Source organism: Castor canadensis, chromosome 2, assembly GCF_047511655.1.
Source record: "Castor canadensis chromosome 2, mCasCan1.hap1v2, whole genome shotgun sequence".
Taxonomy (NCBI): Eukaryota; Metazoa; Chordata; class Mammalia; order Rodentia; family Castoridae; genus Castor; species Castor canadensis.
The window spans coordinates 159582155-159597535 of record NC_133387.1 but is presented as its reverse complement, the minus strand read 5'-3'; the positions used below and the strand labels follow the sequence as shown (position 1 = coordinate 159597535).

At 50.5% G+C, this 15381-nt stretch overlaps 1 protein-coding gene across 15 annotated transcripts in view; it reads left to right on the top strand.

Moving 5' to 3' along the window:
- Megf11 (multiple EGF like domains 11) overlaps nt 1-15381 on the top strand; it is a 338852-nt gene that overhangs the window by 123868 nt on the left and 199603 nt on the right. For all 15 annotated transcript variants that reach the window (XM_074066252.1, XM_074066260.1, XM_074066262.1 and 12 more), the window contains exon 4: nt 3683-3783. In XM_074066252.1, coding sequence (XP_073922353.1) covers nt 3683-3783 — 101 coding nt within the window. The remainder of the gene's footprint in view (nt 1-3682; nt 3784-15381) is intronic.

Sequence of the window (15381 nt, the reverse complement as noted above, 5' to 3'; positions counted from 1 at the left end):
CCAGAGTTGATGCCCTTGGGAGCGGGGGTGGGGAGGTGGGAGGGGTCCTCAACCAGCTACAGATGGGGAGTTGGTGGATAAGCAGCTCTCTTCCTCACCTTCAGGTTGTAGCTTCCCATTGGTCCCTAGCAAATGGAGCCTGAGTTGCCCACACAGTAACCTGCTCAAAAGCACAGCCTGCATTGCACTGGCTGCCTCTACTTCCCTGTCTCACTTTCCCCCTTCCTCCTTCTAGTGCTTCTTAGGATCAGCTCCCAAATAATCTGCTTGTACTTGCATCCTTGTCACAGAGTCTGCTTCTAGAGGAAGTACTTACCTCAGACAGCCCCTCAGAGCAGATGTAACCCAGGCCAGGACATCTGGCTTGGGGAGCAGAGTGAGGGCTTGCATTCAGCAACCTCCTGGCACCTTGACCAGGAAACTCTTGGCAGTGTTCAGCACGAAGGGTTGCACGTGATATCCTGTGTCTGCGGCCCTCCTGCCAAGCCTGCCACGCACTCATGTCACTGCGTGGAGGGAGGAGAGGACGGGAGAAAGGACACATCTTTGAGGGATGACCCTGGACATGACCCTGTTTTGAAATGAGCATTGCACTCGTCAGTCCTTGCTGGTACCTATCATGTACCTATGCAGTGAGGCCAGTGAGGCCAGAAAAGTGCGGGGCACAGCATGCATCATGATTTGAGAAGTGAGGAGCAGCAGGTGAGGGGTAAGTTAGGGAACAAGGGTGAGGCCGCACACTGGGCTCCTTTCCTAGCTGGTGAATGTCTGTGTTGGTTCAGATCTCTTTTTTGCATTCTCTTATCAATTCAGTCCCTTTCTGGGGTTTATGCATGATTTATGGCGGGCAGCAAGGTGGATGGAGAAACTTGCTTTGTGCTGAAAAGCTAAAAGTCCTGGTTTTCTTTGATAAACTTAGTGTGAGACGTTGAGCCTAGCTATAATATCTGCTTTGAAATCCTTGTCTGCTAACTCCAGCATCAGGGTCTTCTCAGAGTTGGCCTTTATTCATTGCCTTTTGCTAGCGTATAGATTGTATTTTTCAGTTTCTTGACATGCTAATAATTTTGGATTGTTCGGGACATTACTCATGCAATATCGTAGAAAATGATTCTGTTACGATCCTCCTGAGAGTACGGACTTCTTTATTTTATTTATCTGTTTGTTTTAGCAGCCAGTTAATGGGCTAAACTTAAGTTCCCACTCCTAGCTGGACTGCATAGAATCTGCCCTCCAGACACACCATTCAGGGGCTTGAAGTTTGAGTAGAGATTTTACAAAGAATTTTGGGTTCCCTCTTCATGCCTCTCTTCTTTCTGAGATTTCTCTTTTCATGTGACAAGTTCCCGGTCCCCCTTGGACTTGTCTGTGGTTCTTCAAACCAGGAAGTTGTGTGTTTTCGCTCTGAATTTTAGCCACCTAGAGTGTTGTTGGGCTAACCTGCCAGGACCGCTCCCTTCTTCTGCATGTTCACTCCTCCCCAGTGCCTGCCCACCTTTGTTCTTTCTCCAGTGCCTGTGCTTGCAGGAAGTCACTTTTTATATTTCCCTCCAGGTTTCATAGTTGTTATTTGCAGAAAGGTCGCATCTCCTTCCTCTAGCCTTTGACTGTGACAAGCAGAGGTGGGACTTGATGCTCCCTTCTGACCTCCCTCAGTTTTGCCAGAGTTGACTGCCTGTGTCCTGGCTTGTTCCTGAGCCCTGACAGCCCTGTGGCAGTGCATGTTTGCTCTGAGGTGTGGCTCTGCTGGTACTTGGTGCTTGGATGTGATGGCTGCTGTCCATCACTACTGGACTGGATGAGTGAGTGGCTGCTTATTAAAACAGGCTATATTCCTGGAACATGAGTTATTTGGCTGAATTATTGAGTCGCTGTGCAGCTTTCCTGATGACCTGGAGTGTGCATGCTCACAGCACCACCATCAGTCTGTCACCGGGAGGAATAGCTTGTTTCAGCATCCTTCTGAAAGCAGCCTGGCCTGGGCCCCTGCTCTCTCTTGCTTCTTGAGCTCAGAGCAAACAAGGCTGTATGAACAGGAGCAGGGGGTGGCATCGCTCTCCTAGGACTGTTAGTGATGCTGGGTCCACCTCCACATTGGAGGACTTGGGGGCCATCCTGTGTGGTGGGGAGGATGGACTGATGACCTCTGAGTCATTCTTTGAGAGGCTTACAGAGCTCTGAACTGTCAATAGCTGCCTTTCTGGGTAGAGGCAGCAGCTCCCCGGCAAGGCCAGCTTACCGTCCATTATGGGCTTTTGACAAAGTAGAGTGACCTTAGCTTACGACATTCCCAAATATCACAGATTTCCCTGGAGGCCTTTGTTGTCATTTGTCATGAGGTAAGGGTGTTAACAGAGAGGGTTGTCCCAGCCTGTGCGGGAGGGCTTGTTCGCCCACCTGGCCTGGCCCTCTGTGGGAAGCAGGCATATGCATCTTTTTCCCTGCTCTTCTCTGCTGAGGATGGGGCCACCAGGCAGGCCCCCTTGGGTGTGACAAGCAAGTGGACAGAGCTCTGTCTTCAAGGCCCGAGGACTTGGGGCTGGCCCTGACTCCAAGACCATGGGCAAGTTACCTTCTTTCTCTTATCTCAGATCTCCTTCACTTTGAGTGTATTTGTGGCAAAGGGGCTTTGCTTGTCAATACCCATTTTGATCCCCTTCTAAAGACTCAGTCCTTACACCATCCCTATGTCCCTTGTCTTACTCCCCAGTGACCATCTGTAAGCCCAAAAAGCCACTTGTGAGAACTGGAACCAAGCAGTAGGTGAGGCCTAGTGGCTTTGAAATGAGAGTGAGCTGGGTTTAAAGACACTTAAAGCTCTGTGACCACAAACAAGTCATTAACCTCTCTGAATATCCTTTTCTTGTCCATAAAACAAAAGGTGTATGTGTTGGGGGATAGGGGTTAACATAACATAAGAATAAAAACTAAAAAAAAGAAGTAAAAGAAATGAAATAAATGAGTACAACAATGGTTCTGCCTCAGGAGGTTGCTGGGAGAATCTTGCCTGTAAACCCCTGGCCTACCACCAAATCTTGATACCTGTGTCTGTATAAGGCCTAGGACCAGGCCTCAGCTCCCAGTCCCGGGCGCCCACTGCTCTGTAGGTCCCACTGTCTTCCTCTGCAGCTGGAGGTTTGACTCAGGGCTCCTCTGCAGGAGGCATTACTTTTGGTGGGAGGGAGATAATCTAGGAACCTGTCAACTCAGAGATCAATTTTTGCCTCTGTTTTGGCTCTCCAAGTGGCGGGGGGCAGCACCTCCAGGCCAGAGCAGTTGACATGACTTGGTGGAACAGGGTTCAGTTTGAGCACAGAAACTCTCAGGGCCCACCTCTTGTCCAGGTCCCCTAGCCAGAGCCTACTAGTTCCAGGGGACCAAGGAGAAACCCACAGTAGCCCTCCACAATGTCACCCCAGACGATGTCTTCTGCAGCCCTTCCATTTGGAAGAGATTGGAAGTCAGCAGTTTAGCAAACACCATGCTGGTAATACATTCTGTGTCACAGCGGCCCACATCTCACCATCGATTTTTCTTTATTGTGTTCCTTCATATTCGAAGCCGCCGTGCATTTTAAAGTAATTATTGAATGGCATCCTCGATAGAGCTTAACACAAATATCATCCCAAATGGAGCTGATTGATTTTCAATACGTTCAAGTGCTTCTCTCCCTTGTGCGTAGGGTCAGCTATAAGACGGCATATCGGCGCGGCCTCCGGACCATGTACCGGCGGAGGTCCCAGTGCTGCCCCGGCTACTACGAGAATGGAGACTTCTGCATTCGTACGTAGAGGCTGCTGCTGTCCCAGCCTTGGTGGGATGGGGGAGGTGGGACAGAGGGGCGGGAGACAGGGTTGTTGTCCAAGGCACCTGGGCATCAGGCCTCAGTCTGCACCAGGGCTCCAGAAGTCTGTGCTGCCTGTGTTCAGAGAGGATGATGGGTTTGGTGCAAACACTTTATCAGGGGTTTAACCATCAGATCAATGTCCTGTCAGCAGGGTGGATGGAAGCAGCAGTTCTAGGTCCTAATGGGGATGGGGCATGGATGCTTCTGGAAGCAGCCTCTGAAGAGCAAGAGGAGAAAGTGCTGAGCTGCTTTGCAGCTTTGAGGGTGGCGGGAGATGAATGGATGAAGGGCAGGCTAGTTGGATGAATGGAAGCAGGAGAGGGAAGAAGGAACACAGGCTGCATTGCCTGACGGCAAAACCACAGTCCCTATGAGGGGGCTGGCAAGGAAAGAGAGACCAGGAGGTGCAGTTCCATGCCACTGGGGGGAGGGGACTTCCGAAAAGGATTGGAGGACACTGCGGAAAAGATGGGTGTGTGGATGACCAAGATTACTTCTTTCCCTATTCGTTTATAGCAACTCAGAAAATGGGAGCTGTGAGTGGTCCCCAGAAAGATAAGAGCTGGGTCTTGGCAGCTGCAGGCAGGGGACATGTGGTCCCATGGGAGGCACCAGGAGTGGAGGTTCTGATCCCTGCTTCCCAGCCATGTAGCTTTGGGCAAGTCACTTCACCTACCTGGGAGGCCAACTGTGGAGTCCTGTTGGAGTCTAAGACTCCCCGGTCACACCTACCAGTGGAGTGGAGCCCCGTGGGGATATCTCAGTGAACATTTGAATGACTGTAGGTTGTCAGAGAAGCCAGGAGGCCTTCATTTAATGACTGCAAGGAGAACCCACCCTAAAGCGCCTGCCTCCTCTTAGAGAGCCATGGTCCTCGTTAGCATTCTCCTTGCCATTCGGTGGGCAGAGGGGACCCCAGAGAGAACCTGAGCCAGGTGGGTGTGTTCATGTTGGGAGCCAAATGACAGCTTTCCTTCCTCTTGGTACATCACTCTCCCCACCCCCCGATTACAAGAATGAGTAAAAAATGCTCCCACAAGTGACTTCAAAAGTGATGGCTTTGCAGAACAAATACAAAGAGACTCACACAGGCAAATTCCAAGGCTGTCTCAGGGGCAGGGCAGGGGACCAAGTCAGAGCAAGGCCTGGGCAGGGGCACCTCTCCTGGGATGCATGACTCCGGGCGTCTGGGGGACTCAACACTGAGCTCTCTGCTGCTCCTGAGGGGAGCAGGTTAGGCTGGCACAGGGCAGCGTGTGGCGCCAGGCCAGAGTGATGGACGCAGGAAATTATGCAGGAGGTTGAGCGTCAGCATGGGCTCCAGAACAGATGAGATTGTGCCCTTCCTAATTCCCACGAGTAGATGCTGGGGACATTCTTGGAAAATGAAGACAGGCAGAAGTGCCAAGAGCCTAATTGTGTGGCGCAGGCTTGCTGCCTGAAGGACATTTGACCACTCGGTACCCCCCAAGCCCCACACTCCCTCTACAGCCACAGGCACTGCCTGTGGAGCTGTGGCCACAGGCCAGTCCCTAGAAGCCCAGCTCGAAAGGCACTTTTAGGACTGAAGGCTTTTCCCAGAAAGGGCTATGGCATTTCAGCAGTGAGGCAGGACACTGTGGCACTCTGAGTGCTGGCAGTGTGACGCAGGGCAGGCAGGCCTGGGTTTAAATCTTGCTGTGCCCTCCCAGCTTCTCCCTCTTTGTCTTCATGGAGATCCAGCACACACACTGTATGTCAGGCCCCATTCTGATCACTTTCCACACATGGAGGCATCTACTTCTCACAACAGCCCCTGAGGTTGGTAAACTTGTTCATTTCTCAGATGAAGAAACTGAGTCACGGAGGATTAAGTAACTTGCCCAAGATCACACAACTAAAAAGTGGATTTGAGCCCAGACTGTTGGGTTCCAGAGGCCGTGCTCTTGGACCACGTTGACAGACTGCTTCTTGCCCCGTGAACCCAGGGAAGACTGCTTCTCTGCACCTCAGTTTCCACCCCTGTGAAATGGGCTAGTACAGCTGTATCACTAGCATAGAGTAAGGGCTTAATAAAGTCATTTCCCTTCACCATGGCATTGATCTTGCACATTTTTTTTCATGGCTTTTACTTTAATGCTCAGAGAGGTCCATGAATACTGTCCTGGAAAAATGTACACTACATATGTACACACACACACACACACACACACACACACACACACACGAGTGATCTCGGGAAGCTTGCAGCCAAGTTGAAGGAGGAGGTTCAGTGCACAGAGTGGGCACTAGAAGGGAGTTTTAACCCGGTGTTTATTAAACACCTACTGTGGCTACTGTGGGCTGCAGGATGAAAGAAAAGTGTTAGAAATGGCTCCTATCCTCATGGAATCTTCTTCCTTGTTGGGAAGGCAAGACTGACATTCCATAAAGCCAACCCATAATAGTCCAAGTGAACTTGTGGGAGACGGTGTGAGAAAGACAGACAGCTCAGGCAGGACAGAATGCTGTGACTTGCCATCACTTGGGAGGTTTTGTGTGACTTTGCACTGGACGTTGAGGGATGGAATGACCTCTTTGGAGTGGGTGGGAGAGGAACCTCACCAGCAAAGACATGGGGGTACGCAGGAGTGTCATGGGGAGTGAGGAGGCTGCCTGACCCCAGCAAGCCAGAAGGGGAGGGCAGGCTGTTGGGCCGGGTGGTGTGTTAACTTCCCAGGGCAGCTGTTCCCAAGTACCATGGCCTGGGTGTCTTAAACTTCAGTGTATCATCTCACAGTAAACTTCTGGAGGTCAGAAGTCTGAGGTCAAGATGTCAGCAGGACTGGGTCTACTGAGGGCTGTGAGGTAGGGATCTGTCCTTGGTGTGTCTCTCTCTCTCTCTCTCTCTGTCTCTCTCTTTCCTTGCTCCTGGAAGTTTATTGCCTGTGACAGCAATTTTCACCAACCTTCACATGGTATTTGCCGTGTGTGTGTGTGTGTGTGTGTGTGTGTGTGTGTGAAAGAGAGAGAGAGAGAGAGAGAGAGAGAGAGAGAGAGAGAATCTGTCATCACATTTTTTTTCCTCCCTTTTTTATGGTACCGGGGTTTGAACTTGGGGCCTTAAGCTTGCTAGGCAGGATCTCTACCACTTGAGCCACGCCCCCAGCTCTACGTTTCTTCTTTTTATAAAAACAGAGGCCTACTGGATTAGGCTTCACCTTAATGACCTCATGTTAACGTGATTACCTCTATAAAACCCTGTGTCCCAATAAGGTCCCAATCTGAGGGACTGGGGATTAAGGCCTTAACACATGAATATCAGTGATGCAGTGCAGTGGCAGTGGGTGTCAGCTATACCAGCACCCTCCTCTTCCTGCTTGTGGATATGGGAGTGGAGGGAGGAGGCAGCCTGCCCTGCACAGGCTTGGTCACCGTCACATGAGGGAATGCAGACCCCAGCTGGGGAACTTGTGAGAGGAGGTGAAGAATTGTACCAGGGGCCCTGGGTGCAGGTGAGAAGCTTGTAAACCTGGTGTCCTCCATTCCTTCCCCTCACCCTTGGGGCCAGAAAGCCTGGTGAGAGCCCATTTGGTGCCCAGAGTCCTGAGGAGTACCCTGTGCAGGATGTCCCCTGTACCCTGGCTGGACAGGGGCAGAGATGTGACCCTCCCCCAAAACACCTTTCTGGGGCCTTTTTCTCACTGGCAGTGGAGGGACAGTGGCCCTGGAGTGAAAGCCTGGTCCGACTCTGCCAGTGATTCACTGTGCCATCTCAGGCAAGTTCCTTGGCTTCTTTGGACCAATTGTGTCATAGAATGGATCATCTTGTGCATAGAGGAAGAAAAGACACAGTGGACGAGTGTCTTTATCTTGGAAAGCATAGAATGCGTTACGGCCATGGCCTTTCTCCCCTTTGCACCATTCCTTCTGCCTCGCGGTGCCTGCCATCCTCATCTGAGCGTCCTATGGAAGGTTGCACCAGAGCTGCCCACTCCTCCTGCCCCTCCCATGACTGACCTGCCCCTCATCAAAGGTTTCCTGAAGATTACAGGATACAAGTGTCTTTGTTCCATTCAAACAGGCCTGTGGCATCTTTGCCTCTGCACAGAGCTGCTTTTATGTCTCAGCAAAGCAGGCTATCACTTAGGCAGAGACTTGAGGCATTTGGGGAAGCTCTGCTCTTTGAAAATATCAACCTACCATCAGGCTGGATGGGGTGGGTTATGCTGCAGTAACAAAGAGCACCGGTGTTTAGCACAGTAACATTTTGCTCCTTATTCCTGTCTGTGTCCATCACGGACTTGATGAGGTCTGCTCCTTGCAACCTCGCCCCAGGATCTTGGCTGATAAAGCAGCAACTCTAGGATGCTTTGGCGAACCGGGGTAGAGAGAAGAGGGCTCTGACTGGCCCTGAAGGCAGAGGACCAGAAACGGTTAGTGAGCTGTGTCTAGTGCTCACAATCCACAGTTCATCCAAACTACTGTCATGCGCCTGACAACTTAATAAGGACTGTGTGTGCTCTGCCCCAGGGGCTGAAGACTTGATGGTCACCTGGGGGACTTGTCCCCTGGCAGCCTGAGTATGTGTATCTCTAACAAGGTTTCCTGGTAATGGCTACTGCTGCTGGACTGGGAACTTCACTTTGAGAGAGCCACCAGGCTACGTCACGTCAGGGGCAGGCCCTGTGCTGCACAAGCTCTTTTTTTCCAATTAAAACATATGTTTTTTTTCAGTACTGGGGATTGAACCCAAGGCCTTGAGCTTGCTAGGCAAACTCTCTTCCACTTGAGCTACACCCCCAGCCCCTTTGTTTATATTTTGCTTTGAGATAAATTTTGCTAGCTTTGCTTGGGCTTTCCTCCAACTCAAGACACTCCTGTCTCTGCATCCTGGGTAGCTGGGTTAATAGGCATGTACCATCAGTACTGGCTTATTTGTTGAGATGGGGTCTCATTAACTTTTTCCTGGTCTGGCCTTTACTTGTGATCCTCCTGCCTCCTCCTCTACATAAGTGGGATTATGGGTGTGTGTGACCACGTCCAACTGGCACATAGATTCTGAGTGCAGTCAAAGAGGCCCACCAGGCTGCTCCATAGGTGTGCCCCCCCGCCAGCTTTTCCTGATGAGCAGCAGGGAGAAGCTGGAGCCAAGGAAGAGTTGTCTGTCCAAGCTCTGCCTCCCATCCCCTAGAGTTGCAGATCTCCCCAAGGGGAGTTAACTTCCCCGAGCTCCCAGGTGGTATCTCTGGCCCTCCCAGTGGCTGCTTGGATTGCTAGAGTCCACCTTTTGTAGTTGACTTTCATCCAAATCCAGAGGTGGAAGAATTAAACACAAATTCCAAGTATGTGTCTGGCTGATGAACGGCAGGCTGTGGCAGGGGAGGGGTCTGTGCTTTAGAGGCTTGGGGGCTGGTGGTCAGGTTGCCCCAGGACAGGGGGAACAGCAGCAGAGGGCTGGGGAGATGGGGCTCAGGGAGGGAATCCAGGGGTGGGGCTATGATTTAAATCCAGTGAGGTCCCTGCAGCAGTGCTATGATTTAGTACCCCTGTCTTATTATGGCTGCTGGGGTTTTGTTCTTGTTATCGTTTGTCTATTTGTTTTGTTTTTCAGTGGTGCTGGGGATCTAACCCAGCTAGGCAGGTGCTCTACACCGAGCTGCACCCCAGCCATCGCCATTGATCTGCACACTCAGTTACCACTTCAGCTTCACTCCTGTGTCCCTGAATTCTTTGCTCTTTACCTGTGTCTCATCTCCTTCCTTTTTTTTTTTTCTCTTTGCAGTACTGGGGTTTGAACACAGGGCCTTGCACTAGCTAGGCAGGTGCTCTACCACGTGAGCCCAGCCCGCAGCCCTTTATTCTTTGGTTATTTTTGGGATATGGTTTTGTATTTATGCCTGTTCAGCAACAATTTGTTGTTTTTTTTTTTTTTTTTGGTGGTATTGGGGTTTGAACCCAGGGCCTCATGCTTGCTAGGCAAGTGTTCTACCACTTGAGCCACTCTGCCAGCATAGAGTTTATGCCTGGCCTGAGATCCTCCTATTTAAGCTTCCCCAGCATCATCTGCCTTCCTGAAGCATCTTTAGCCGTTCTTTGGGAGGGCCCGTGAGTGACCAGCTCTCCTTCATTCTACACGTTACAAGTGTCAAGTTTGGCCTCCTCTAGAAGATGGCTTAGCTGCTTGTGACACTTGATGTTTTCAGTCCCTGTCTCTCAGCACTTTGAAGATGCTGGTTCATTGTGTTCCAGATTTTGTCATTGCAGGGCTCTGCAGTTTCACTAGGATGTATCTGGATGTGGAATTACTTTTATTTATACTGCTTGCTTCTCAGAGGTATACATCTTTAAGTGAAAGATTCATGTCCTTCAGATATTCTGGGAAGTTCTCAATCAGGTCTCTTCAAAAATCTCTTCCTTGACTAGGCATGGTGGCTCAGGCTTGTAATCCTAGCTACTTGGGAGGCAGCGAGGATCATAGTTCCAGTCCAGGCCAGGTAAAATTTAGCAAGACCCCATCTCAACCAGTAGCTGTGTGTGGTGGCACACACCTGTCATCCCAGCCACTCAGGAAGCATAGTAGGTGGATTGAGGATTATGCCCAGGCATGAATGTGAGACACTACTTGAAAAATAACTAGAGCAAAAGAGGGCAGAGGGAGTCTTTGCTACCATTTCCTGTGTGGGGAGCAGGAAGTTTTTTTCTCTTCCCCACTTCTTCCTATTTATCCTGTTATACTAAAATAAATCCTTGTTAAACCTTAAAAACAAAGTGTGGAGGGGCCCTAGATGCCATAGAGCACCTGCCTTGCAAATGCAAGGCCCTGAGTTCAAACCCTAGTACCACCAAAAACAATAACAAAAACTCCTTTCCTTCCTTCTCTCCTCTCCTATGGGAATGCCAGTGCTCCCAACCCTCTCATCCCATCTCTGCCTGCCCTAAATTCCCATTTTCACCCCTCGTCTCCCAGTCTGCATCTTGAGCAATTCTCACGGCCATTTTTCAGCTCCTACGGCTCTGCTAATGAACCTGTCTATTGAGGTCTTAACTTCGGTGACTGCATGGTTCATTTCCACGGCTTTTATTGGCTCCTTTTTACAGATGCGTGTTCTTTTTCTACAGTGTCCTGTTCTTTCACTATGAAGTCTAGTCCTTTTATTGCTTTAATTATTTTAAATGTATTTCTTTTGCAACCTCTTTCAGATACTTCTGTCTTGAGCTATCAGTTCTGTTAGCTTGGGTCCCCGAAGCATCAATTCTGCTGTTTTTTGTGATACCTGTTGAAATTCCAGTATGGTGGGACATTTCCTCACAGAAGCTGTCAACCCTTCTGCCCTCTTTTCCCTCCCCAGGCCCTGGGTTGAGCAAGGGTCCTCTGCATGTTTCTGTATTTTCTTGTAGACACACTAATGATTTGTGCTGGCTCAGGACCACTCTTTACTTTAGCTGGGTTTGGGATTCCATGCTGTGGATAGTGAAGGCTTGAGGTTTTGTTTTTCCTTTGTTTAATTGATGTGAAATTCACGAACATGAAATTAGTCATTCCAAAGTGCACAGCACAGTCACTTAGTACATTGACAAGGTTGTGCAGACATCATATCTATCTAGTTGAGAACATTTTCACCCCTCCCAAGGAGACCCTGTAGCCATTAAACTGTCACTCCTCACTCCCGAGTCTCTGCACTCTTTATTTCTTGTGAGAGACTTTCTTTCCCCATCTGATTCCCTTGTTTTATCCCTGGGTTAATGGGCAGCATTTCCAAGTTTCCCCTGCATGGAGCTGGCAACTCTCAAGGCCAAGTCTGCCCTGCGTGGGTGTTAAGTCCCAGCATGGGTGAGGCTGAGAGGTAGCGGCTACAGCGAGGCCTGCTGTGCCCTGGGCTGACTTGGCTCCAGCGCCTGACCTCATGCTCTTCCTATAAAATCTCCCTTTTCTTACATTTAGGGGTCTACGTTTCTCCCCTTAGAGCTCTGCTATGTGCTTTAAAAAATACTCTTATTGTATTTGGGGGCACTTTGTAGCATGAAGGGGCTACGTTTATCCTTTCTGCCACATCACATTTTATGGTGAGCAGTGCACAGGGGGCTTTTTAACCAGTCCCTGTGACATTTCATTCAATGCTGGCTTCTGGAAATAACTTGACACTGGTGAATGCTGTGGTTTAGCCAGCACAGTCACACAGTGTATCACCTGCTTGGCCCAGACTGGAGAAGCAAGTATTATTATTGTCCTTCTACAGAAGATAAATCCAATGCTCAGAGAGGCTAAGCAACATGTGTAAGTGGCCAGCTGAGAATTCAGATGGGCACAGTGTCAAGTCTTATTTCCTTCTGACGGTGGGTTTTCTCTTAGCAGGAGAGATCTGGGGCTGGAAGAGAAAAGTGGGGTCGGCCAGGAGGGCAGGTGAGGGGGTTTGTAGAGAGGGAAGGAGACTAAAGACACACTGGTTTGATGAAAAAATTTTCCCAGAGTGGAAAAGTGAGTAGGGGGCTGGAAGTATGTGTGTGGGTGACCTGAGCCGGGGACCTGCCTGAATTTGGTCTTACCTCTTGGCACTAGGTTAACTCAGTCCTCCTGGCCTGCTAGAGGCTCCCCGGGAAATGGTGTCTGTGTGTCACCAAGAACAGTGGGATGCTGTTCCCTTGGGTCACCAATATGGTGCCGAGCTTTGCTGCCTAGAGTTACAACCATCCATCCTTTTGTCTGCCTCTCCATCTGTCTGTCCACATCCATTATTGCTAGGTGCCCATGCTTGGAGGCACTGCTGTGTCTGGGGACATGGGCTAGTGGGGGAGATGCCATCACAGTATGATGGCACAGTTTAAGTGGGTGGGCAAGAGTGTCACCAGGCTGGTGGTGGGGAAGGAATGGCTTCCTGGTTGCTGAGTGATCAGTTAGTGTAGTCACCACAATCTGGTCTGTGTCCTTGAATTTGGGTTCAGAATGCAAAGTTTCTGGCTCTGGGTGACGATTCACAGTGACCTAACTCCTAAGTACTGATGCTTAACCCCGAGACTGATTAACTCCTTTACAGTGAGAAACGGCCACCAAGATTTGTTCTTGTCCACTTGTTAGTATCGAAGGAGTGAAGTACCCCATGGTCGCTGTTTTGTTCTTTTGTTATACTTAGATCCAGCCTGCTCCACTCTGGACACCCCATTTGCGAGCCACTTGAAGTTAGTTCCATGTGCTCTTCACCCATCCTGTCCCTCCTCTGTTCCACAGTCCCTGGGCCCCTCTGTCACTTCTGCTCCTCTGGCTCTGATACTGTTTGGTCTGTCCCGCTCAGAAGTGAGGTCCATTGTGAGGCTGAGGTCCATTGTAAGGCTAGCACAGGTAAAAAGTTCAAGAGAACCCCCCCATCTCAATCAACACCTGGGTGCAGTGGCTCACACCTGTCATCCTAGCTATATGGGAGGCTGAGACTATGAGGAGTGTGGCTCTAGATCAACCTGGGCATGAAGGTTCACGAGACCCCATCTCAACAGAAAAATAACTATGCGTGATGGCATGCACCTGTCATCCCAGCCATGGTGGGAAGAGAAAAATAGAAAGTGTAAAATAGGAAGCTCAAGGTCGAGGCTGGCCTGGACAAAAAGTGAGATGCTATCTCCAAAATAGCCAGAGCAAAAATGGCTGGAGGTGTGGTTCAAGTGGTGGTAGGGTGCCTGCCTAGCAAGCACAAAGCCCTGAGTTCGAAACCCAGTATTGCCAAAAAAAAAGAAGTGAGGTCCTGAGCAAAGGGATCAAGTCTTTTGGTTTTCTGCATGGTTCCTCCCCAGGGTTAGGCACCAAGGCTGGCACTTGGTACCAGTGATCATCAAATGAGTGAGTGAAGGAAGTTGACTCATATCCCAGTGCTAAGGGTGTCTCAGTGAGAAGCAGGTAACTCCATCTGGGGAGGGAAGGACAGGGGAATCTCTTAGTTTTGAGTTGAGTCTGAAGGATGAATAAGAACTTACTAGAAGGATAAGTGTTGGGCAGTGGTTAAGACAGAGTTTTGTCAGGTGTGGTGGTGGATGCCCGTAATCACAGCACTTGGGAGGCAGAGGCAGGAGTGTCATGAATTGCAGGCTAGCCTGGGTTTTCTTTTTTGTTTATTTGTTTGTTTTTTGGTGGCACTGGGATTTGAATTCACTGCTTCCAAGTTGCTAAGAAGACACTCTACCACTTGAGCTACAGAGCTACATACTTCCAGCCCATGTGCCTCAGTTTTCTTATCTGTAAAATAGAGCTACATTACCTACCTGGCCCTCTGGGATGTGGGAGGATTAAATGAGTTCCTGTAAATGGAGCTCTTAGAAGAGGGCCTGGTACATAGGGCTCAGTGAATGTCAGCTCCTGTTCTGTGGCTATTTTGATGGAGAGCTTTCTTCTTTAGTAGAGGAGCAGCGTGGGCAAAGACCAGAGGTGGCAGACAAGACGGGTGGAACACTGCCCAGATCATCTCGTGAGGTCACTGAAAGTGTCACCTGAATAAGGAGTTGTCACTCTGGGGCAGCTGTGGAGGACTGAGGACTGGGTGAGGGACAAGTTGTGGGGTGAACTGTGGACAGCTATACTCTGGCACCGCAGGGGAGGGACACAGGAGATCTGGGCTCTGGCCTCTGGGTTTCAGGCCTAGCTGAGCTTCCCTGCCAGGCCGCCCTGCATCCTCTGTGGAAACTTCCCAAAGGTGCCACTTCCCCTCTCCTGAGTCCCTGCAGACCTCTGCTCCCACCTGGCACACTAGCTCTGGATGCTCGCTGGCTCTGCTGCAGGCCAACTTCTCCATGTGCTGCCAGCCCCAGGTGGCCTGGCCCCTGCAGACTCTGAGACCCCCCCTCCTTCCAGTCTGTCCCTCACCCATGCTGGGCACCTTGCTCCTACACACAGGAGGCCTGGCGTTTCCCATCCCTCTGCCCACTGAGCCCTTCCTCCAGGGAGTCCTGTGGCATTACCTGATACTATGTGACCTGCTTACTTGCTTCCCGAGTCTAACGTCATGCTCCTTCCTGTCTGGAGCGCCCTCACCCACCCCCACACGCTGCTGGCTACCCACTTCCCCTATTTTTGTTTCCTCAGCACTACCACTGCTTGACATAGACTAGCTATTGTGTATTTCTGTCCCCAACTAGGACACAGGCTTGATAGGGATAAGGGACTTTGATGTGATCACAGCCGATGTCTCTGCCCCTAGAACAGTGCCTGGCACAGAGGAGATGTTTAATTGGTGCTAAATGAGTGAATGAATGCACTGGAAGCTCCACAGCTGGAGCACCCCTGGAAGTACACCATCTACAGTACAGGGTCTACAGTGGCTCACTCAGTGCCATGCCCACAGTGGCACCAATATTCTTTGACCAGGCCCTGCCCACTCATTCCAGTTCTACCTCACCCCCTCCTGTGTTTTCTGACACTTCCCTCCTCGCCCTGCAACTGCCCACTCCAGTGTGGATCCCAGGATCCTCCATGCCGCCAAGGCTTCCTGTTGTGTGCCTTGCTTCCCCAGGGTCCGGTTGTCGCCTGGCCTTACTGCTGATCCCTTGTGTCCCACCCCTTGTCAGAATTGCCTTCTCATGCCAGCTGCACCACC